Genomic DNA, 24503 nt, shown 5'->3' on the forward strand with positions numbered 1-24503 from the left:
TATGGCTGAGTAATATTCCATTATGTGTTTGCACGCATGCACGTGTGCACACACATATATGTATATATTACACACACACACACACATTTTTCTTTATCCATTCATCCATCGGTGGACACTTGGATTCCTTCCATAATTTGGCTCTTGTAAATAATACTGCAATAATCAGGGGTTCATATATTTTTCCAAGTTAATGTTTTCAGATTCTTTGAGTAAATACCCAGTAGTGTGATTTTGGGGTCGTGTTGTTAGTTCTATTTTTAATTTTTTAACGTTTTCCACAGTGGCTATACCAGGTTGCTGTCCCACCTACGGTGCAGGAGTGTTCCTTTTTCCTCCACATCCTCACCAACACTTGTTTCTTAGGATTTTGATTTTAGCCATTCTGACAGGTTTGAGGTGATATCTCACTGCGATTTCGATTTGCATTTCCCTAATGATGAGTGATGTTGAACATCTTTCCATGTGTCTGTTGGCCATTTGTGTATCTCATTTGGAGAAATGTCTTTGATGTCTTATACCAACTTTTTTTTTTTAATTTTTTATTTTTTTATAAACATATATTTTTATACCAACTTTTAACTGGATTATTGGGAGGTTTGGGTGTTGAGTTGTAAAAGTGTTTTTTTTTTTTTAATTTCATTTATTTATTTGAGAGAGAGAGAGAGAGCATGAGCAGGGGGAGAGGCAGAGGGAGAAGACAACTCTCCACCTAGCAGGGAGCTCAATGCAGGGCTCGATCCCAGGACCCTGGGATCATGACCTGAGCCAAAGGCAGAGGCTTTCACCCACTGAGCCACCCAGGCGGCCCCTAAAAGTTCTTTACATATATTGGATACTAACTCTTTATGGGATATGTCATTTGCAGATATCTTTTGCCATTCAGTAGGCTGTCTTTTAGTTTTGTGGATTGTTTCCTTTGCTGTGCAGAAGGTTTTTTGTTGATGTAGGCCCAGTAGTTATTTCTGCTTTTGTTTTCTTTGCCTCAGGAGACATCTAGAAAAATGTTGCTGTGACCGATGTCAGAGAAATTACTGCCTATACTTTCTTCTAGGATTTTTATGGTTTTAGGTCTGATATTTAAGTCCTTAATCCATTTTGAGTTTATTTTGTATATAGTGTAAGGAAGTGGGTCACCTTTATTATTTTGCATGTAGTTGTCCAGTTTTCCCAGTAACATTTGTTGAAGAGACTCTTTCCCATTGCACATTCTTGCCTCCTGTACTGAAGATCAATAGATCATATCATAGGTTGATTTCTGGTCTCTCTCTTCTGTTCCATTGATCTATGTGACTGTTTTTGTGCCAGTACCATACTGTTTTGATTTCTACGGCTTTGTAGTGTAACTGAAATCTGGCATTGTGATTCCTCCAGTTTTGTTGTTCTGTTTCAAGATTGCTTTCACTATTCAGGGTCTTTTCTGGTTCTATACAAATTTTAAGATTGTCTTAGTTCTGTGGAAAATGTTGTTGGTATTTTGATAGGGATTGCATTAAATCTGTATATTGCTTTGGGTAGTATGGACATTTTTACAATATTTTTTGTCCTAGTCCATGAGCATGAAATATCTTGCCATGTTTGTGTTATCTTCAATTTCTTTCATCAGTGTTTTATAGTTTTCAGGGTATAGATCTTTCACATACGTGGTTAAGTTCATTCCTAGGTATTTTATTATTTTTGGTGCAATTGTAAGTGGGATTGTTTCATTAATTTCTCTTTTTGTTAACTCATTATTAGTGTATAGAAATGCAGTGTTTTTCTGTATATTGATTTTGTATCCTGCGACATTACTGAATTCATTTATCAGTTCTCGTAGTTTTTTGGTGGAGTCTTTAGGGCTCTCTATACATAGTATTATGTCATCTGCAAATTTTGAAAGTTTTTCTTCTTCCTTACCAATTTGATGCTTTTCATTTCTTTTTCTTGTCTGATTGCTCAGGCTAGTATTTCCAGTACTGTGTTGAATAAAAATGGTGAGAGTGGACATCCTTGTCCTGTTTCTGATCTCAGGGGAACAACTCTGTTTTTCACCACTGAGTATGAAGTTAGCTGTGGGTTTTTCATGTGTGGCCTTTATTATGTTGAGGTATGTTTCCTCTAAACCTTCATTATTGAGCATTTTATCATGAATGGATATTGCATTCTGTCAAATGCTTTTTCCTGCATCTTTTGAAATGATCATATGGTTTTTATCCTTTCTATTATTGAAGTGATGTTTCATGTTGATTGACCTACAAATACAAACCACCTTTGCATTCTGGGAATAAATCCTATTTGATCGTGGTGAGTGATTTTTTTAATGTATTGTTGAATCTGGTTTGCCAGTATTTTGTTGTGGATTTTTGCATGAATGTTCATCAAGGATATTGGCATGTAGTTCTCTTTTTTGATGGTGTCTTTATCTGATTTTGATATCAGGGTAATGAGGGCTTCAGAGAATGAATTTGGAAGCTTTCCTTCTTCTTCTATTCATTGGAAGAGTTTGAGAAGAATAAGTATTAGTTCTTCTTTAAACATTCAATAGAATTTACCTATGAAGCTCTTTGGTCCTGGACTTTTGTTGGGAGTTTTTTTGATTACTGACTCAATTTTGTTGCTGGTAATTGGTCCGTTCAGATTTTCTATTTTGGGGGCACCTGGGTGGCTCAGTGGGTTAAAGCCTCTGCCTTCAGCTCAGGTCATGGTCCCAGGGTCCTAGGATCGAGCCCCGCGTCGGGTTCTCTGCTCAGTAGGGATCCTGCTTCCTCCTCTCTCTCTCTGCCTGCCTTTCTGCCTACTAGTGATCTCTGTCAAATAAATTTTTTAAAAAACTTTTTAAATTTTTTTTCTATTTCTTCCTGACTCAGTTTTGGGAGGTTATATGTTTCCAGGAATTTACCTAATTTCTTCAAGGTTGTCCCACTTGTTGGCATATAATTTTTCATGATATTCTAATTTTTATTTCTGTGGTATCGGTTATTTTTCCTCTTTCATATTTGAGTTTGAGTCCACTATTTTTTATTTTTGATGTGTCTGGCTAGAGATTTTTCAATTGTGTTGATCTTTTAAAAGAACCATCTCCTGAGCTGTTGGTTTTCTGATTTTCTGCTCTAATCTTTATGTCTTTTTTTCTGCTCTAATCTTTATTATTTCCTTCTTTCTGCTGGTTTTAGGTTTTGGGTTTTTTTCCCCTAGCTCCTTTAGGTGTAAAGTTACATTGTTTGTGATTTGTCTTGCTTCTTGAGGCAGGCCTGTATAAACTTCCTCTTAGAATAGCTTTTTGTACATCCCAAAGATTTAGCATCATTGTGTTTTCATTTTCATTTGTCTCCATATATTTTTTTATTTCCTCTTTGATTTCTTGGTTGACCCATTCATTTTGTAGTAATGTTACTTAACCTCCATGTATATGTGTTCTTTCCAGACTTTTTTCTTGTGGTTGGTTTCTAGTTTCATAGTGTTGTGGTCAGATACATGGTATGACTTCAGTATTTTTTAATTTGTTGAGGCTTATTTTGTGGCCTAACAGCTATTTTGGAGAATGGTCCTGTGCACTTGAAAAGAATGTGTAGTTTGTTTTAGGATGGATATTCTGATTATATCTGTTAAATGCATCTGGTCCAGTGTGTCATTCAAAGCAACTGTTTGTTTATTGATTTTCTGGGTTTGGATGATCCATTGATGTAAGTGGGTATTAGAGTCCCCTACTACTATTGTATTACTACTATTGATTACTTCCTTTATATTTGCTGCGAGCTGCTTTATGTATGTATTTGGGGGCTCCCATGTTGGCTGCATAAATATTTACAACTGTTCTATCTTCTTATTGGATTGTTCCCTTTAGGTAGTGTCCTTTGTCTCTCAGTACAGTCTTTTTTGAAGTCTATTTTGCCTCCTCTCCCCCATGTTTTAGGTGTATGGTGTCAGATTTTGCATCCTTTTATTTTGTGAATCTCTTGACTGATTTTTATAGATATACTTAATTGTACTGCTTTTGTGCATCTTGTTTTTCTTACTTCTGCTTATGGTCTTTCCTTTCCACTCAAAGAGTTCCCTTCAACATTTCTTATAGAGCTTGTTTAGTGGTCATGAATTAATTACATTTTTATCTGGGAGATTCTTAGGAGGAAAAATCTCTCCTATTCTAAATAATAGCCTTGCTGGTTGGAGGCTTTTTCCTTTCAGCACTTGGAATATATCATGTCATTTTCTTCTGGTATGCGAAGTTTCTGCTGAAAAATCAGCTGACAGCCTTATGCCATTGTATGTAGCTGTTATCTCCTGCCACTTTAAAAGTTCTCTTTTTCACTACTTTTTGCCATTTTAATTACAATGTGTTTCGGTGTGGACCTCCTTGGGTTCTTTTGTTGGGGGCTCTCTGTGCCTCCTGGATCTGGACTTCCATTTCCTTCCTGAAATTAGGTAAGTTTTAAGCTATTATTTCTTCAAATAAGTTATCTGCCCCCTTTTCTCTCTCTTCTCCTTCTAGAAACCCTATAATGCAGTGTTATTATACTGAATGGTGTCACTGAGTTCCCTTAATCTATTCTCATTTTTTGTTAATCTTTTTTCTTTCTCCTGTTCAGCTTGATTGCTTTCCATTACTCTGTCCCCCCCATTACTGATCCACTCTTCTACTTCCTTTAGTCTATTTATTCCCTCTAGTGTATTTTTAATTTGTTATTGGGTTCTTCATCTCTGATTGGTTCTTTTTTATGTTTTTCTATCTCTTTGTTGAGGGTCTCACTGAGGTCCTGTACTCTTTTCTCAAGCCCAGTAAGTACCTTTATGACCTTTAACTTATTTATCAGGCATATTATCTCCGTTACTTATCTCCAAGAGTTTAGCTGTCTTGCTGTGATTTTGTCCTGTTCTTTCATTTGGGACATATTCCTCCGTTTCCTCATTTTGTCTAACTCCCTGTGTCTGTTTCTATGTGTTAGGAAAGTTAGCTATGTCTCTTGCTCTTGAAAGTAGTGGCCTTATCAAGAAGAGGTCCTATAGTGCCCTGCAGTGCAATATCCCTTCTTTATCAGAACCTGGCACTTATGGGATATCCCGTGTGCATTGTGTGCACCTTACTGTTGTGGCTGTGCTGCTTTTGCCTTCAGTCCAGTTGTCTTCCATGGCTCTCTTTACCTGTTGTGGGCAGGGTTTGGTTCCCTGTGTTGTTAGTGGGCCAGTCTGGGGCAGCCTTGGGCTTGAGTTGGGTTAGACCAGGTATTTTCCAGAGCTGCAGGAGCACTGCACTGCAGGGCACTCTCCCTGTGTTGTTCCCTTTTTGTTGGTGAGTGAGGCCTGTAGTCAGACCAAATATCTGCCCCCAGCCCACTCCTGGGGCCACAATCAGATTGCTTGTGTGGTTTTAGTCCCTATTCCCCAGGGCAGGAGTCCCTTTGAGGTGGTGCTGACCCCTGTCAGGGCTGGTTGTATACTGCCATGCTTGTGGTGTTGTTTTGGATGGATTCACCAAGGCCAGACTGGGGGGTAAGCATCCAGGGCATGCTGTTAGCAAGGTAGGTGGAGAGAGTTCTTGCTGCAGTGGTTCACACAGGTGTATCTAGGCTGGGGGTGGGAGAGGGAAATGGTGCCTGCCAGTTCTTTTGTTCTTAAAGAAGTCTCCCAAAGACCTCTGCCCCTCCAGCACATGCTCTGAGATTAGTAAACAAATCTCCCTCCCTCCTGTATACCCCAGGTGTTTTTCAAATTGCTGCTTCAATGCTGTATCTTGGTGGGGTTGTTATGCTGACTCTTTCAGGGCAGGGACTCAGTTTCCTATCACTCTGGCTCACTAATTTTTAAAAGTTCCAGGTGTGTTAAACCCCACTGATTATATGAACTCATGATGTTAAGTCCCTCTGGTTTTCAAAGCCAAATATTATAGGAATTCATCTTCCCAGCACAGGTCCTCTGTGCCTGGGATGGGGTTTGCTCCTCTCCCCTCTGCACCCACAACATCCCTCCCTTAGGGTCCTGCAGGTTTTTGGCTCCCAACTGCATCTCTGCCCTTTCTATCCTCTCCAGTATGGCCTCTGTTCTACAGTTAGCTATGAAAAGTCTTTTCTGCCAACCTGTAGGTCATTTTCTGGGTTATTTACACTGATGTGGGTATTATCTAGGTGTATCCATGGGATGAGGTAAGCCTGGGATTCTCCTCCTCTGCCATCCTCCCTGGAAGTTCCCAGAAGAGAATTCTCGATTTTCCCCTCAAAGCTATTTATACTGTCTTCCCCAGTTCAATAAATGGCATAACCATTCACCATGTTGCTTAAGCCATAAATCCAGAGGTCATCCTTAAATTCCTGTCTTCCTCTGACCACTGTCTACAACACCTGGGCAGATTCCATCTACTCAGCCCCTAAAACACGTATCAAATCCACCCATTCTCCATTTTCTCAGTCACCCTTCTCATCTAGGCTACCACCACTACTCTCTCCAGAACTATTGCAGTACATGTCCTAACAGGCTTCCTTCTTCCTCATGCAACCAGAGTGATCCTAAAACACACATCAGATCATGGCACCTCTGCCCCATATACCTAAACTTAATTTCTCCCCATGCTTCTCTCTGATGCTCAGGCCTTTCTATTCCTAGAAGAGACCAAAACTCACCCCTAACTGAGGCCTTTGTGTCACCTGTTCCTTCCACCTATCATAGTATCCCCCATATTTCTGCAGAGCTGACCCCACTTGTTCAGATTTAAACTACATGAAGAGGCTTTTCCTGGACGATTCATTCTGAGGTAGATACCTAGTCACACTCAAGTGTATACTTGCTTTGAATTCTGTGTAGCACTTATTGATGGGGATTTATTATCTATCCCCCCCCCCCCCAAAAAAAAAACACCTAAGTTAAATGTCCAGGAGTTGTCCCAGTATTTTTGGAATATCTTAGACTATTATATTGTTTCTCATATGGACTGGAAAATCTGCTCCTGGCAGGTGCCTCCATCTGACTTTGGTCTCCAAAAACATCCAGATGATCACAACTGGGTTGGGTGCCAGGACGGCTTGTAAAATACACATTGAAAAGCCTTCACTGACAAATTTGAAAATATATAGTGAATAATACTGATGTCCTTTAACTGCCTCAACATCCTATCTCTCTCAGCTGATATCCATGTTCCATTTCCCTCAGGTCCAGTTGTTTACTTTTGAGAAATATTCCATGATTCCTAAGAATATGTGAAGTCCTGCCCACAGCCTTGTGAAGATAAAATCAATTCATATTGGAAGGTAGCCAAAGGGCATGGATTCCCACAGCCTGTGAGCAGGCTCCAAAGTTCACAGTGCAAGAGTGCAAGAGAAATGAGAAATCCTAGAAATCTTTCTAGGCTTTCTTGCCCAAGCACTCCTGAGCAGGTGGCCAGGGCCAGGGCAGATGTGGAAACACCGAAAGATGAGACAGCAGTGTGGTGAAAACCTTCCTCCAAGACCCCTCCTGAGAGCTCACAGCTCAAGCATTACCCAGGAATGGCCTGTTTAACTTCATATGCAAAGGGGCTAAAAATGGTTTTAACAGTAATTTTTATAGCTCAAGTCTGGTCCAAGGCTCAGCTTGACCTGGCCCTGCTCACCCTCCCATCTCCACTCTGCAAACTAACTGCAAGTTCTCAACCAGCCACTTCTCTTTACCACAGAAGCTTTGCACGTGCTATTCCCCCTCTCCCTGCCCCCTCATCAAACTCTAGCTCGTCCAGCTGTTTAGACTTTTTTTTTAATATCAAGTATTTATGGTGTACCTACTATTATTATTTTTTTTAAAGATTTTATTTATTTATTTGACAGACAGAGATCACAAGTAGGCAGAGAGGCAGGCAGAGAGAGAGAGGAAAGCAAAGCTCCCTGCCGAGCAGAGAGCCCGATGTGGGGTTCGATCCCAGGACCCTGGGATCATGACCTGAGCTGAAGGCAGAGGCTTTAACCCACTGAGCCATCCAGGTGCCCCGGTGTACCTACTATTTTTTACTGGGTTGTCAGGAGCTTCTCTAAGTTTGGGGGAAACAGTGAAGAGAACAAAATCCTACACTGTGTGGAGAATGAAGGAATAAATATATATGTGGCATAAAGATTATAAAGGGTAGAGCAGAAGAGGAGAGCAGAAAAGTTAGGATGCTATTTTTGTATTGGGTGAGGAGGTGATGTTTGAGTTGTGACCTGAACGACATTAGGGTGTAAGGCATTCAGGTGTCTGGGGAAAGGCATTCCCACAGAGCAGATGATGTGAGCAGAGGACCTGGTACGATCTTGGTATGCAGGGAGAAGCAAAGTCAGTGTGGCTAGACCTCACCTTGAGGAATTTGGGCTTATTCTGTAATGGCAACTACTGTAGGCTTGAGAGCTGGAGAGTGACATAACCTGGTTCACCTTCTCTAGGAAGTCCCCTGGCTCCCTAACCACAGAGCACCCTCCCTCCCTCCACCCCTTTTCCAGTATTGAAGTGCTTCTGTGTTTGCTCCCCATCTGTGTGCCTTCAAGAGCAAGGGCCAGGTCTCATTCACCACCTACCCTTTGAATGCCTTGCATACAGTCCTTATGCAATAAACATGTATGAAAAGAACAAACACGATTCTCACATACCTGTTGGTTTGTGACAGGACTGCAGGCCTAGTGTTGGTTTCCAAGTGTTAGGAAGCATGTTTGTACCCTGGTACAGGTACCGTATAACAGGCATCAGCCTTTCTGTTTTAAAGCAGATCGACCCATCTGAGCAAAAGACTCTGGCCAATCTGCCGTGGATTGTGGAGCCGGGACAAGAAGCCAAGAGAGGAATTAATACCAAGTATGAAACCACAATTTTCTGATACCCACCATCCTCCTGTCCTTGCGGTGCCTTGCACGCTGAGCAGTCCCGGAGCAGGCTTCCCTTCGCGCCTCAGTTTCCACCCAGCCCAGGAGGAAGACTGCTCTGTTTGTGTGGCCTTGTCACGGGCGAAAGGCCACTGGCCATTCCTGGGGACGTTCTTTCTGCACCAGTGACAGAAAGTGTGCAACCAAGACTTTCCAGCCGTAACCCCTGAGAGGCATGAGTTGAGATTTTTGGCTGACACTCCCGACTCCCCCCCCACCTGCCACCACCCAAGGTATTTCTAATGACTCTGCCCCCAACACTGCTTTGCTGAATTTGGGGATAATACCTTTAAAAAAAAAAAAAAGGTACAGGGGATCTCTAATACTGCCTAAAAGTATAAAAATCTTGGATTTTTCAGTCAGCAGTTTTAACGGTAGAATCAGAACAGAACTACCCCCACCTGTAAAATCATATCACTGAGCATCATTTCATGCATAAGGACAAAAACCACCCCCATGATTGCCAGGAAATCCTGTTTCCCGATTTCTATATTTGTGGATTTTATATGTAATCAACCATGTCAGATAAAGAAAACATTTACATCTATGGATTGATTCAAAATTTAAGAATGATTCAAAACAGAGGAATTTATTATGCACAGAAAAATGTGTCTTGTATTCAATATTTTTATTAAAAGAATGTTTCATTAATGCACTGATAAGAAAACTAGGTTAGTTGTGAGGGATGTTTCTGGTTTCATTTCTAAATAACTAAATTTTTACTGCTACCACCAAGAGGACTGGCTTGGGCGTGGCAAAGTGCTGATGACACTCCCCAGAGCAGGAGATTAGGGCAAGCAGACTGGCATCCAACCGAAAGTGCTGATGCAGCCATAAGCTGCAAAGATTGTTTTTTTTTAACCTTCACAGTGTTTTAAAGAAAACGTTAAAAAAAAAAAAATCTAGGGCTCCTGCTGTCAAGATTTCTGTCATGGAAACCTTGTTTGAGAAAGGTGTTAACAAAATTCTATTGCAAAAATTTTTTTCTAGAAAAAAAAATACAAAAAAAAAAAAAAAAAGAGGAGAGATTCCAAAGTAATAAAACTCTTTTCTTGAAACAAATAAATGTTTGCTTACTATTTGATTAAATAAAATTTACTTACATTTCTTTAAGGTATTTTAATTTTTTTAATGTCTCTGTGGAGTATTTGTATGATACCATAATGTATATTTATGTAGAATCAAATTATATAAACAGTACCAATATCATTATAGAAAAAATAACATTTTAACGTATATTGTTCTAACTGATCATATTGTGAATCATTTTGAAGTTCATTATAGCGATATTGATAAATTGTGGGATTGTCTTAATGTTTTTTTTTTATTAACCAGTATTATTTCAAACCTGAGGATTATCAGTTATTCATCAGTTGGTGAGTTTTAAAGAAAGATAATTAAATTTTATTTCAAACTGACAAATGTATATGGATTTAGTTCAGTGTTGAATAATTTTAATACAATATTAAATTACTTGACCTGAACAGTTCCTTGTATATATTTTGCCTATTCACTGTTGATATGTATGTAGTAAATGGAGAGTAAAATAACACTGAAATATGGTACCAAAAGGTAATTGTATAGGAGCAAAGTAAACAGTAGCTTTGCTAAGACAGAAACATATGTGTAAATATGCTTGGGCTTCCAGTTATAAATTTTGTAATTTTTGTCATTATTTATATCCTATTAAAAAAAAGCACACAAAATAAAACGGAAATTGTACAGCCACCGGTGCTTGGCATCGTTCTGTGAGCACCTTCCCACTTCCATTTAGGAAAAAAAGCAAAGGCCCGGCCTCTTCCAACAGCTATAGCTAAAGGGCTTTTTTAATTGGCAAAATTGAGAAAATTTACTCATTTCTAAGTTCAACCAGTCTGAGTAAGATTCAGTGGCCTTTAAAGCTTAAATTTCAGCCAGAAAACACCCAATGTCTTTAAATATTACAGTAGGCTACAAGGAGAAATTACCAAAACAAATTTCTAAAAGGGCAAGGACCACCCAAATAGATCATTTGTGTGGGACAATACAGATAGTATGTTTGGGAAAACAACTACGCATTTGTCTCAGGTTGGGCTGCTAAATGAAATATCAGACTGTGTGGCTTAAACAACAGATTGTATTTCTCAGAGTTCTGGCGGCTGGAAAGTCCAAGATCAAGATGCTGGCAGATAAGTTTCTCTCTGAGGGCTCTTCTCTTGGTTTGTAGGCATCTATATCTTCCTGTGCGGTCTCATGACCTCTGCGTGTGTGTGCGTGTGTAAGTACACACGCACACAGAGTTGGGGGGCAGCAAGCTCCCTGTTGTCTTTTCTTGTAAGGGCACGGATCCCCTTTCTGCGGGCTCCACCATCAATACACCATGTAACCTAATTATCTCCCAAAGGCCCACTTCCAAATACCATCACATTGGAGGATTAGGCTTCACAACATATAAATTTTGGGAGGGGTTAAAACGTCACATAACAACATCAATCCTTCCATTTTTCTAAAACACATGTGCCAGCTGCACATCAAATGATATAGGGCCATATTAGAGATACCAGAAAGATCGACATTTCACATTCTATATCCTGTGACTTTCAGGAGATCTCCCTGCATTCCTGGATCTAAGTCCGTTACTCTTTGAAACACAGACCAAAACATATGGGGTGCTACCAGCCAGACATGCACAGTCACATAGCTTTGAAAACACTAAAACCAACCTGAGAGGCGATAACATTCACCGAGGCAGAAAAGGCAGGTTTCCTGAATAAAGGTTTGGGCTGGGATTTTAGCTGGTAATGCTTCAACTGGGCTAATTTGGCCCCTTTTTATCTTTGGTAACCACCAAGAGGTCAGCAGTCTTCTCTCTGTGGATCAAATGCTTATTTGTTATCAGTTATGGTCCCAGCATGAAGCAGATGGCACATTCCAATTGGGATATTTTAAGAGTTTAATAAATAGAATACTTGCATAGGTGTTAGCAGCATGAAGGGAAACAGACGGGTGGAACAGTGTCCCTGGGCTGGTAATGGCCTGAGGGAGAATGGGAAAGGAGAAGACTGTATGGAGGGGGCTGCCAGACAGGCTGAGGGACATGGCCAGTGGTAGTGGCCCTCAGAGAGGGAGCCAGGGATTAAAATAGCCCGGTCTCACTCTCCACCCTGCATTAGCTGAACCCACTGGAAGCCGGAAGACAAGGAGCCCATTGATAGGGTCTACACAAGACAGGGAAGAGGAAGGAGAGATCTAAGGGGCAAAGAGAAGAGAGCCAGCACATACAATGAAGGGATATGCAACTGATTTCTTGAAGGGGGAGTCTGACACATTAGTAACTGCAGTATCCATGGGCAATCGTGATCCTTGAATGCTAGTACTATTCCAAAAAAGAACTTTAATTCAATTATTCATTTTTCTTACATTATATTCTATAAGTTTGGGTGAATGAACCCTATGAAAAGTATGCCTAGTTAATTCATTAATAAGTCATGGCAGTGGTTTTTCTCAAGACATACCAGATTTTCTGTTGGAATAGTTAGGAATATTATTGGGGTATATAATGTTTGGATATGATGGGCCATTAAACAGGCTTAGACAATGAACACATGGCCAAATTCTCAAAAATAAAAATTCACACTTGGACCCCAAGTAACATTGCTCTTAAGCTACTTCTGAACAGAAAGGAAAATGTGATGAATGGGCTAGCCTCCAGAGTTCATTCTCTCACAGAACTGGAATATAATGACCATGTTCAGAAGTCTATATGGAACAAAGCCTTTTTTAAAGACATTTTTTCAGTTCTCTTTTTATATAAGGTATTCACTGGGTATGTTTCCTATGAAAATCAAGCAATCTGACGGTAATAAACACATTTTCTTAAAATATAATTGGGGAACGAGCCTACATAGGCCAGCAGAGTCTACCTGCACCAAGGCTGCATCAACCTGCTCCCTACTCCATTCCTGTCCCCCCTACACCTAGCCCACCCCATTCCCATTTACTGCTGTCTATGAAAATGTACAAATGAACCCAGGCATCTGGCTGCCTGAGCAACAGAGTCCTGTGTCCCACAGAAACCAGCTCCTTAGGAGGCAGAGAATTTCCTGAGGCTCATTGCCCAATCACCATCCTGCATACTGTGAAATTCCGTTAGTACCCATGAGCAAGGTCTTATTTTGGTAGGGGAATTAACCCCAAGAATATGGTGCAGACCTAGGAATACCAGTTCCACTTAACTGTTTCCTCTCTTCATCCCAGGCCACTCTACTCACTGACAACTTCCTCTGTGTTCATCATGGCTCCATTCTACTTAGAATTGTTAATGCAAAGATGGTCATTCCTGACCCAACACACTGCACATTGTGTATCATAAGGAATTATAGCTACAAATTATTTATCATCGAAATAGTTTTTGTTTTACTCTCCAAAACCCCAGAGACCTGGGCTTGTAAAAGCTGCATAGGTGCTTAACTTTCCAAGAGTAGTTAATGATCAAGGGTATAAAAATTTACATCACACTGCAACAGAGACTCTGCGCTGTCCAGCTCCATTAGGGTCCCTGCAACAGCTGAGGTTTTCTCAGGGGTTCAGACAACTGAAGAGCATGCATGTCACACAACAGTCCTCACAAGCACAGCAGAGCTAATGTGCATCTTCCAAGTCCTGCCATTTAGGAAACATCTAAGTTACGTCTCAGAGGACAGTATGAGCAAGCTGAAATAGGGTTGTTCTTACTCATGACATGGTAATAAAAGCTGTTCAAGGAAATCCATATTCAATAATTTAATTGTCCTCTGGATGTCTCAGTGCCTCCTCAATGAAGCATCCCAACAGCTGCTCCGTGAGGAGCCTGCAGCTCTCCCTCTTACTGCCTCTCCTCAATAAGATATGTGAAAAGGGAAGCCAACACGCCTCCAAGTGAGAAGCAACATCAGCTGTTTTCTGACATTTGAAAGGCTGATTTCTCTCTACTTACCGAAAGTGCATGCTTCGTTTTCTGAGAGAAAAAACAAAAACAAAAACCGCAATGTGCTAATTGTTGAGTCAAGGGAGACTGGGAAGAAAGGCACAGGAAATTCAGGAATACCATTCGAGCAGGCCATTTCCGGGGTGTGTGTCTGGGTAGGGAGATGGAAAGTTGCAAACTCATATGGCTTCAGAGCCACGCAGGCGTCATGAGGGAGGGAGGATGTGATGATCTACAGAGCAGTGGTCTCATTTCAGGGGGCAGCTCCTACTTACTTTCAGCTGTTTGTTGCCAGGCAGAAATAAAGACCCTGGGTCAACAGATTTTCTAAGAAATCAGTATTTATGCAAAATCACCAGATTTCCAAATGCTGGCAACAAACTCAGCATTTTAAAAAATAAGTGTGGGCCAAATAAAACTCATCTGTGGGCTGGGCGTGATCCATGCATCACTTCTTTGTGACTTTCTGAGATTCTACCAAGCTTCAACAGCCTCACAGCCAGCTAGATGTCCAGTACTTATCAGAGGAGGAACAGTGTGTCTGTGGCTAGAGTGAGGGGGTGGAGGAGGCAGAGATGCAGAGTCACTGACATTTGTTGGACTACTCTTATACACCAGGTTGGTTTATTATCAGGAACTGAATTTAGGAACTAGTAGCAAAGATCAGAAATAACAGTCTCTTAAACAGGAAAGGGTTGAATTTTTTTCTCATGTAATATCAATTTCAAAAGTCATACAGGGCTGGAATGGGAGGTCAATAAGCTCCTTCTACATTCCTATTCTGTCATCCTTAGCATATAACATCTGTAAGGTCACCTCATGATCACAAAATGGCTGCTGGAGCATTACCCAGCACATCCACATTCCAGATAATAAAAAGAATAATGACCTAAGGTCTCCTACCCCCCAACTGAGTAAGACAATCTTTTAAGAGCTTTCCTGGAAGTTTCAACCCACAACTCTTTGGCCACCCCTATATAGGCAGCTGGAAAATGTAGCTATTTTTAGCCAAGCACACTGCAGCCCCCAACAATAAAGGAGCTGTTAGGAGGAAAAGGGAGAGACTGGATATTGGGATGGCCACCAACAGTGTCTGCCATGATGGAAATAATCATGGCACTAGGTAAAAAGTGAAACCAAGTACACACAGGTGAGACACGTGGATAGAAAAGCCATGACCAGAGGAGGAACTTATGGTAATAACCCTAAAGGAGTTGCTCTATAAATTAACCATCAAATCCAACCACAAAAGATCCCCACACCTGTGTTAATATAATAGACATATCAAACATCTGTGCTGCCCAGCAACACTCCAGAGGTTGTCTTGGCAAAGCAGGTAGGGAGCATACTGTAGAAGCAGTCATCAAAGCTGGCAGCTGGACAGAAGAAGTGGCAATGGCGTGGTCATCAAGGGCAACAGAGCAAAGGGTACTGGTTCTCAATCTCCACTGCACTCTGGAATCAACTGAAAACTTTTTAAAATAATATGAATGCCTGGGTCCCATCTCCAGAGATTCTGAATTAATTGGCCTGGAATGAGGTCTGGGTTTAGGGAGGTTTTTAGATTTCTCAGATAAATTTGGTGCAACAAAGTTGTAAGAAGCCTCACCCCTGGATGGATGAGGCCCTCCTGATCCCCTGAGTAGTTGGGCAGCACACCAGAGACTCCTTGGGAAGAGGTCCTTGAGAAAATTAAAACATTCGCTGAAGGTCACACAGCTAGGACGTTACTGTAGCCAGGATGTGAACTTGGATACACCTGACAGCCAAAGCCAGAGTTCTACCATACTTCCAAGCACCAAACCCAAGCAGCAAGCCCAAGGTCTCTTTTCTCCATTCTCATTTCCAATCCTCCACTACTCATGGGTGCAAACACATCCCAAAAAGAAGAAAGTTCAAAAGAAGGTTTCAGACAGTTCAAAAGAAAGACCTACCATGGGGTAGAAAAGGATGCCTGGAGAAATCAAAGTCACAGGTTCCCCCTTCATATATCATGGAAACATGGGCAACTAACGAATGGAAGTTTATAACTGAAACAAAAGATGAAAATGCTATTGAGGTATCAGATGCTTGACATATCTTTCAATCCTCACAAAAAACTCTGCAATCAAGTATTGTGGTCCCTATTTGACAAATAAGGAAACTGAGGCTCTGAGAGGCTCACCTTTTCAAATGGAGGTTAGAGGAGAAAAGGAAATGAAATCAGGTGGCAGAAGAAGGGCTGCCACTAATCTCAAATGAACCCCCTAAGAGTTTCAAAGCAGAAATAAGCATCTCCAGGGAGCAGGCCATAAGGCTGTTACCTTCCATGTTCAATGCTTGAATACCATGAGAATTGAGACCAGGCTGGGTAGTAGCCAAGGGCTGGAAAACCCAAAACATCCCCCAACCTCTGCCATCCATTTGGATCCTACCAGAATGAACCCTGGTTCTTTTTTTCAAGGAGCAATCCCTACAGGCACAGAGATGGGCTAACCAGAATACTAAGAGTAGAAGCTCCTCAAGGGCAGGGACCACCTCTGACAGCTCAGGACTTAGAATCAGTCATGACACATGATGTGAATGACTAAAATGAATAATGAATTAAAGTGCAGAACTGAAATGATGTTCCTGGATCCTCTCACCCGGGGGCTTTAATGAGGTGGCCAACTGCATGGACCAAACACCCCAGCTCCACCACTTTGCTGTGGGGCGCTGGCGACTTAACCTCTCTGCACCTGTTTCCACATTCTAGACAAGAGATAATACCTTTGCAGCCCTGTTGTGAGGATTCAATTACATAATGTGTGGAATGTGCCCAGCATAGGACCTGGCACAGAAAACAACAGTAAAAAAATAACAGCTCTTCCTTCCTTCCTCCTAAAAAGGATTTGTTAGGTATTAGAAAGTTATTTGACAGAGTGGGGCAAATAAACACAAGATGAAGGGTTTAGAATCGCTGCTAATTAAAAATGAATCAGAGATGAAAAACACAGATCTCCAAAATCTTCCCCAGGGGCTGAAACCCAAGCCGTGACCCCTAGACGAGTGTTCATCTGCCATAAACCCAGGATGATTCCACTTCCAGCTGAAACTGACATTCAACTTATAGCCCAGTGGGTCTGGGTCTCTCTATAAAGAAAATCAGATTTGGACTGTGGCCTTGGCTTTGTCACAGATTAACTGCTTGGGGTGCAGTTCTTCCTCTCTAGGCTAGGACTGCAGAGTCTGCAAATCCACTCAAGTACTATGAAGACAGAATAAGGGCTGGGGAGGCAATGAAGATCTGAATGGATGGCAAAATGTATGCTCCCGCTCCCCACAAGAGTCACCTTGTGCTAAGCAGGAGCTTAGCACATTCATCCAGTTACTGGGTGTTTTCCAGTTTGATCAGTTGCTCAGAACCACGCCACCCAAACTTAGACCTGGCATGCTCTCTGTAGTTACTTACTCCAGCCCTGGGTGATGGGAAATCACAGCTGCAGATTTTTCTGTTCACTTCTCTGTGATAAGCAGTATTCCCCGTTCTGAAGACCTAACCTCATAAATGAATTTACAATGAACACCAGCAGCTCATTTTCCTGAATCATAATTTAAATGAAAATTTCCCCAAGTTATGGTCTTCTTACATCACCTTAGAAGTAATACACTGTTGATGCCAAATGGTTTCAAAGACTTGGTCTCTGGTGAGTCCCACGTTGGATGTCATTTTTCTACCCCTTCCCTGTGAATATACACAACTACACTATAAATCTAAGGTTAAACTTATAGCCTGATAGCAGCTGATATTCTAATTCAGGCATTTAATAACTGTATAGTATATCCATAGTTTTAAGGGGAGGGGTTATGAGCTAGGAAATCTATTCAAGTGACAATCTTCAGAGACCAAGAATTATTCGAAAATCATTTCCTCCTTCTCTCAAGGTTGGTAAGTAAATTATAATATCATAATGTTGAATAATAGATTGCCATACTTGCCAACTTAAACACTTCAGGAGCATGTTTATTCATTTCATATAATCTAGAAGCAAATCTTTTTTATTTAAGTGAAGTTTTACTATCCTCTAATGATGCTTCACAATAAAATGCCAAACTAAAGCAGAAAGATAAAGAAAATGCTGGTGACCTGCTACTTCTTAATTAGCCTCTTGATATCCTAGTGCAGAGGGAAAACACAGAATGTGCCATGGGCACTCAAGCATCCATACAGGAATTTCAATCATTCAACAAATATTGAGACTCCCAACTGGAGCCAGGCTTATGTTAGACTGTGGTGTAAAAGACATAGACCTGGCTTCATGGAGCTTATGATCTAATGAGGGACTCCAATAAGTAAATAATACAGGGTGCTAAAAGTCATGGCAGAGAAGAGGGCACTACGAAAGGACAGGGCAGACCTTCAGCAGAAGGGTTATCCCAAAGAATATATGAAGGATTAGAAGGAATCGGGGAAAAATTAGCCATGAAATGGTGAGCACAGAAGAGAGAACAGTGTATACAAAGACACAGAGGCAAGAGAGCACACAACAGGTCCAGGGTTTTAAAGAGAAGTGACAAGATTAAGATGGAACTTTGGAAAGATTGAGCAGAGGGATGTGACTGGGGGCAGAGACAGCAGCCAGCAAACTGCTGTCAGGCCAAAGATGACACAACCTGAATTACACTAAGGAATGTTCACCGAGCACTTTCTTGGTCCAAGCGCTGAGGTAAGTACTTCATGAGCATTATCTTATTAAATCTTTACAACAACCATGAAAAGGAAGAACGGATACCCATTTTACAGATACAACAACTGCTGATATTTTCTTATTATCTGTTATTCCCAACCTCTCCTAACAATTATAATGTATTTATGTATTGCCCCAACTGCTACCTAAAATAGTGCTTGGCACACAGTAGATATGCAAGCCATATGGGAAAGACAAGCAGGTGGCTGAACAAACAAACCAATAGAGAAATTTTGCCCAAAATCACATTGAGTTAAAAGACCCACACCCACTGCATTCACTATAACTTACCACACTACGCTGCAATTCTTATTCTTTTGGGTCCTTCTCTGTCTCCTGTGCTGCTCCCTCGTCTCACCAACTTCACACTGCCCTGGACTCTGGCTTACGACTCCAGTCTTGTGTATCAACACCTGTTTCACTGCTAATCTCATCTGACCCTATGGTGTTAAATACATTTGATTCACTAATGATTCTCAGATTTATATTGTCATCACAGATTTTTCCCATGAACTCCAGACCTTTTTATCCAACCACCTACTCAACATCCCCGCTTGGATATCTAATGGCCATCTCAAACCTACTATATCCAAAACCCTGCCTCATCTCAGTTAATGGCAACTCTAATCTCCTTCCAATAGTTTAAGCCAAAGAGGCCAAAACCTTGGTTGTTGTTCTTTTTTTTATTTTTTATTTTTTTCAGGGTTCATTGTTTATGCACCACACCCAGTCCTCCATGCAATACGTGCCCTCCTTAATACCCACTACCAGGCTCACCCAAAACCCTCAGTTTGTTTCTCAGAGTCCATAGTCTCTAATGGTTCATCTCCCCCTCCGATTTCCCCCAACTCACTTCTCCTCTCCAATTCCCAGTGTCCTCCGTGTTATTCCTTATGCTTCAAGATCAAAAGCTTCTGCATAGCAAAGGAAACAGTCAACAAAACAAAGAGGCAACCCAAGGGATGGGAGAAGATATTCACAAATGACACTATAGACAAAGGACTGGTATCCAAGATATATAAAGAACTCCTCAAACTCACACACACAAAACAGATAATCACGTCAAAAAATGGGCAGAAGAGTCACTTATGGTTTGTCTCCCTCCCAATCCCATCTTGTTTCATTTATTCTTCTCCTACCCACTTAAGCCTTCATGTTGCATCACCACTTCCTCATATCAGGGAGATCATATGATAGTTGTCTTTCTCTGCTTGACTTATTTCGCTAAGCATGATACGCTGGGGATAAAAATATATGTTTATATAAAAAATAAAAAGTTTAAAAATGAAAAAAAAAAATGGGCAGAAGACTCGGTATCATTCTTAACTTGTCTCCCTCACAACCTTTAACCAATCCACTAGTAAATCCTATTAACTCTTATCATTGAAATGTATACAGAATCCAACTGTCACATCCCCTACTATTGCCATCCTAGCCCAGGTGCCTTCATTTTGCCCAAATTATTGCAAAAGTTTCTCATTGGTACCCCATGCCTCTCCCCCTTTTCAACTGAATCTCAATTTCCCACTGCCAAAGGAACCAACTAAAGCTTAAGTCAGATCACTCCACTGCCAAACTAATTCAGTAGCTCCCACTGCAGAGGAAAAGTCCTCACAGTTGCCGAGGAGGCCCTGCACGGTGATGCACCTCTTGTTACTCTCCAGCCGCAAACCAGCTTCCTTGCCAGCTCTGTAACAGAGCAGCCCATCCACTGTCCTGTCTGCGCTCACCATGCTCTTGCTTGGGAATCTCTCCAGATACCTGGATGATAACTCACTCCCTCACCTTTCAGGTGTGGACTCAAGTCCTTCTCCGTGAGCACCTCCATCTAAAACTGTAAAGCTTCTCCCCTTCCCCACTCAAACATACCAACTAATATGCTATAGATTCTATTTACTCTTTTTCTGCCTCTCCTTGGCACATACCACAGTCAGAAAAAGATTGTTTGCTCACTTTTATATCCCCAATTCCTACAAAAAATGCCAGGCACATGGTAGATCTCAATAAATATTTACTGAATGAAAGAAGAAATAAATGAATTCTCTTCTTTACAAGCTCTTCACCATGCCAGTCACATCAGGTAGCAATCAGAGATAAACTGAGGAGATAAAATTTTGATAAAATTAAATTAGACATAGTTGATAGAGCATTAATAGAAAGGATGACAGTTTCGGTTTAAAGGCCTTTCACATTTGTTTTCTAATCAACAAAGGACAAGCAAGGAGTCTGAAACAATCAAGAATGTTTTTCAAAAATATTTTAGAAATTTTATTTTTTATAAAATTTTTTTACTTCATGTATTAAAATGTATACCAAAACAAAAAAAAAAAATTGTGACCTGCATCATAAATACAAAACAGTTTTCAAAACATACAAGACACATACAATGTAAAAAAAAAAAACTTTACATATACAAAATGCAATGTAATTTCCGTTACAAAAAATAAAGCAAGGGAAAATGCTTGAAAAATGCTCATCTGCAAATACAAAACAAAACCCTCCCCTTGACTTGACCCCTTGAGCTGCCTGGAAAACTGCAGCTCCATGACGCTAGACTCCCTTTTTCCTTCACGTTACCTTGCTTTTTACCTTGTCTTTTTGTCATGTTACCTTTTCTTCCCATTTTTCTTTTTATTTTAAAGACAAAGGCCAATCAAGATTTTTTAAAAGCTGATGTTTGTTCTATACTTTAATAGTAACTGACGAAAGTCAGAGAGCTTTTAATTCTAAAAGTTAATACTTTATACTCCGAGTTATAAATGAGTTCCTAAACACTGTATGCAAATCAAATTATGATTTGGATACTCTAAGCAGAACATTCATTTACAGAAATTCTTTCATAAAATTAAGATTTTCACATCACATTTGCTTAAATCACAGTAAGCCTATAAACTAGTTCCTCAACCCATCATAAAAAAAAAAGCAAAATCTCCTTAATAATTCTATCTATGGCTCCCTTAAATGCTAATAGTGATATTTAATCTAAAAATACATCTGGAGTGGTCTAGGCCCTCCTACCTACACCACATCTAATACACACCAAAACAGAAACTGGCTCACTACTTACTTTCTATTAACACTAATACTTCTTTGATTTAGTTTCTATTGCAGCAGCAAAATTTTTGAATTTTGGTTATTTTCTTATATGAACCACATCTATTATTAACTTATTGCCATTTCCCTTAACAGTGTATTGTCAGGGGAAATGGAGACTTAAACTGCAATTAAAGTTCCTAATCAGGATGTTAAAAAAAAAGCTAGTTGATATACTTGTTCCCTTTAAGAGCTATCTTTCCTGATTAACCTTGGAGGAAGGAAGGGAGGGTGGGAAGGAAAGGAGAGAAGGTGGGAAAAAGAAGGAAAACAGAATGGTTGGTAGGTTAGAAGTGACATCTTCCAGAGTCACAATGACTCTTTTGTTACTGCATAGAAAACCACTGAGAATTCTCTTGAAATTCACTTAGAACAGCACTGACCGTGTGCCATTCATCTGAGTAAACAGAGTTAGAAGAAAATGGTTTTTTACTATATTTCTTATAAATATTCTGTTAAAACTTATCTTCTGTTAAAACCGGCTCCTCTCCAGTTATTCTAATTTATAAAAATTTAACTATGGAACAATTGCTTAAAAAAAAAAAAGAGGAAAGTGAGGATTATGAAAGGTCAAGTTCAGTCAAGTAACAAGTCTGGTACATAGAAAACCAGAGCAAGCAGGACAGCACCCAATTCAGAGACAGACAACTGGGGTCCCAGCTGCAGCACAGATCTGCCATCAGCTAGTGAGAAAAAAAAAAAGTAGAGCAATAAAATCTCTCTTCAACAGGTGTAATTTTTGCTTTACAAGATCTCTTGCTTCAAAGAACTTTTGAAATCCAACACTCATGTATCGAGTGAATTAAAAGAAATGCTGCAAACTGTGCAAGCAGACATAATATTTTAAAAGCAAATTTAAGGGGTGCAAATAAGCACCAAGACTGTAATTGGGAGAACTATCCCCCTTGGGGTATATGTGGTTCAGAAGGCAGGTCTGCTCTCCTGAGGCACAGCCTGCTTAATAACAGCATTAAAATACATATTTCTTCCAAATTATTCTCATTAATTATGTCAACCAATTTGAATGCATCAAGAGAGAATTTTACCAACAGTATAACAAGGTACGTATTTACATTTTCATTTGCATCTTAAGGACAAACTGTTCACCATAATGATGATGATTATGAAAAACAAGATTATGGGAAAAAGCTACATTAATATTATTCATCCAACCACAAACACTTTTGTAATGAATGCAGTAACTGCAAAACAATTCACAGCTTTATAAAAAGTCGAAATATAGAGTTTCACTAGAATTTTTTCCAGTTCATAATTAAAAAGAGTTCAACTTACATTAATTCTTAACTACTTTACTCTAACATCTGTAAAATATATAAAATACCAAGATTATCAACAGTCACATATGTTTTGAAGTCAGGGGACACGTGTATTTTCTTAAGATAGGTTCCATTTGTGTAGAAGGTCTGTGAGGATTCCCCAGTGACAACATTCCACCACTGTTCGGAGAAAAAGAAAATTCTCATTAGACTGGTAATTACTCTGTGCAATAACTGTAGTGCCAGCCAACTCCTTCACCCTATCACCTCCCCACTCTCAAACTTGAGCAAAAGCAGGGGAAAAAGTCTAAGGTTTAAAGCTGAATATAGTATAATCAACTTGGTCAGCCTCTCCTGATTAATCCTGGTGACTGCCTCAAAGCTACCAAACACAGCCCCACTACAAGGCAGGCTGGGAAAATGTGCAGCCTATTGAAAGATACAGACACAAGGCTGTACCAAGTCCACCATGGCTATGACTGCACTGAACTCTGCTGCCTGCTTGTCTTTCTCATTGGAATGAATAGAAGAAAATGCCCCTCTTTTCTTTAAAAATGTCCCTTCGCAGACAGACTGGTATTCTGATAGACACTACTAGACAGAATGTTCTCTCTACTGAATCTTCCTTTTCACCAGGAATGATTTGAGAGCCGATGACCAAGTTTCTTTAAAATAGCCTATACGTTTATTTGCTAAATAAATACTGAACATCTCAAATGCAGCAGGTGCTCTGGCCAAATCCTCCCTTTCTCCTCCTGATAACTGAATTCCCTAAGATTACAGTGTTCCCAGTCATTTACCAGATGGAGATCATAAAGCTTACTCATGTATCTCACAGCTGAAATAAGGGCAAAAGAGACAATGTACATGAACACCTTTTGAAAAGGGACATTGAGATTCAGAATATTATTAACAAATAATGGTGTCACGCATTTTTGTATCTGGGGCAGTGCCTAGCATTCTAGCAGCTGACTGGGCCAGCTATTTCTGTTCACTTAGTAATAGTAACTGACGAAAGTCTACCCTATGGACTTCAGTAAACCTCACTGACGCAACTTGTACTAACTCGAAATTTTTCAGAACTGACAATTTTGCTTTATAAAATAGCAATGTAACAAGACTGCAGAGGACACATTCCACCTACTTAAGACTCATTAGTTTTTAGTCACTAGAAGCAAATCATAGAGACAGTAAGGCCCTTAGAGATCACCTAATCCAACTGCCTCATTTTACTAATAAGGAAACCACGGTTCTGAGAGAAAAAAGGTCTCATCACCCAAGATGTGCCAGCAGGTGGCCGAGCTGGAACAGTTTCTGGTTCCTAATCTAGTGCTCCCACCACCTCTCCCTCTATTCAAACAAACCACTCAGAAACACTACACTGGCCACTAACTTGAATATGGACTAAAAAACAATGACATTAAAAACAACTAATACAGGGAATTTTTAGGGCAACGAAACTATTCCATATACTACTACAATGGTAGACACATGTCCTTATACATTTGTCAAAATTCAGAGAATGGAGGTGCCTGAGTGGCTCAGTCCATTGAGCATCCTACTTTTTTTTTTTTTTTTTAAATTTTACGTATTTATTTGACAGAAAGAGACAGCAAGAAAGGGAACACAAGCAAGGGGAGTGGGAGAGTGAGAA

The 24503-nt window shown here is 40.2% G+C and overlaps 2 protein-coding genes across 28 annotated transcripts in view; one reads left to right on the forward strand and one right to left on the reverse strand.

The window, feature by feature from the left end:
- Nucleotides 1–10556, forward strand: part of ANKS1B (ankyrin repeat and sterile alpha motif domain containing 1B) — a 1113310-nt gene extending 1102754 nt beyond the window's left edge. For 14 of the 21 annotated variants that reach the window (XM_082739199.1, XM_082739179.1, XM_082739190.1 and 11 more), the window contains one exon: nucleotides 8672–10556. In XM_082739199.1, the coding sequence (XP_082595325.1) occupies nucleotides 8672–8688 (17 nt within the window). In that variant the 3' untranslated portion in view covers nucleotides 8689–10556. Of the gene's footprint in view, nucleotides 1–8655 lie in introns of all 21 variants that reach the window. The other 7 variants (XM_082739193.1, XM_082739187.1, XM_082739188.1 and 4 more) reach the window with 2 other exon arrangements.
- Nucleotides 10557–20472: 9916 nt separating this feature from the next.
- Nucleotides 20473–24503, reverse strand: part of APAF1 (apoptotic peptidase activating factor 1) — a 91861-nt gene continuing 87830 nt past the window's right edge. For 5 of the 7 annotated variants that reach the window (XM_082739227.1, XM_082739225.1, XM_082739224.1 and 2 more), the window contains exon 28: nucleotides 20722–23029. In XM_082739227.1, coding sequence (XP_082595353.1) covers nucleotides 22883–23029 — 147 coding nt within the window. In that variant the 3' untranslated portion in view covers nucleotides 20722–22882. Of the gene's footprint in view, nucleotides 20578–20721; nucleotides 23030–24503 lie in introns of those variants that run through there. The other 2 variants (XM_082739228.1, XM_082739223.1) reach the window with 1 other exon arrangement.

Source organism: Mustela nivalis (assembly GCF_964662115.1).
Source record: "Mustela nivalis genome assembly, chromosome: 7".
Taxonomy (NCBI): Eukaryota; Metazoa; Chordata; class Mammalia; order Carnivora; family Mustelidae; genus Mustela; species Mustela nivalis.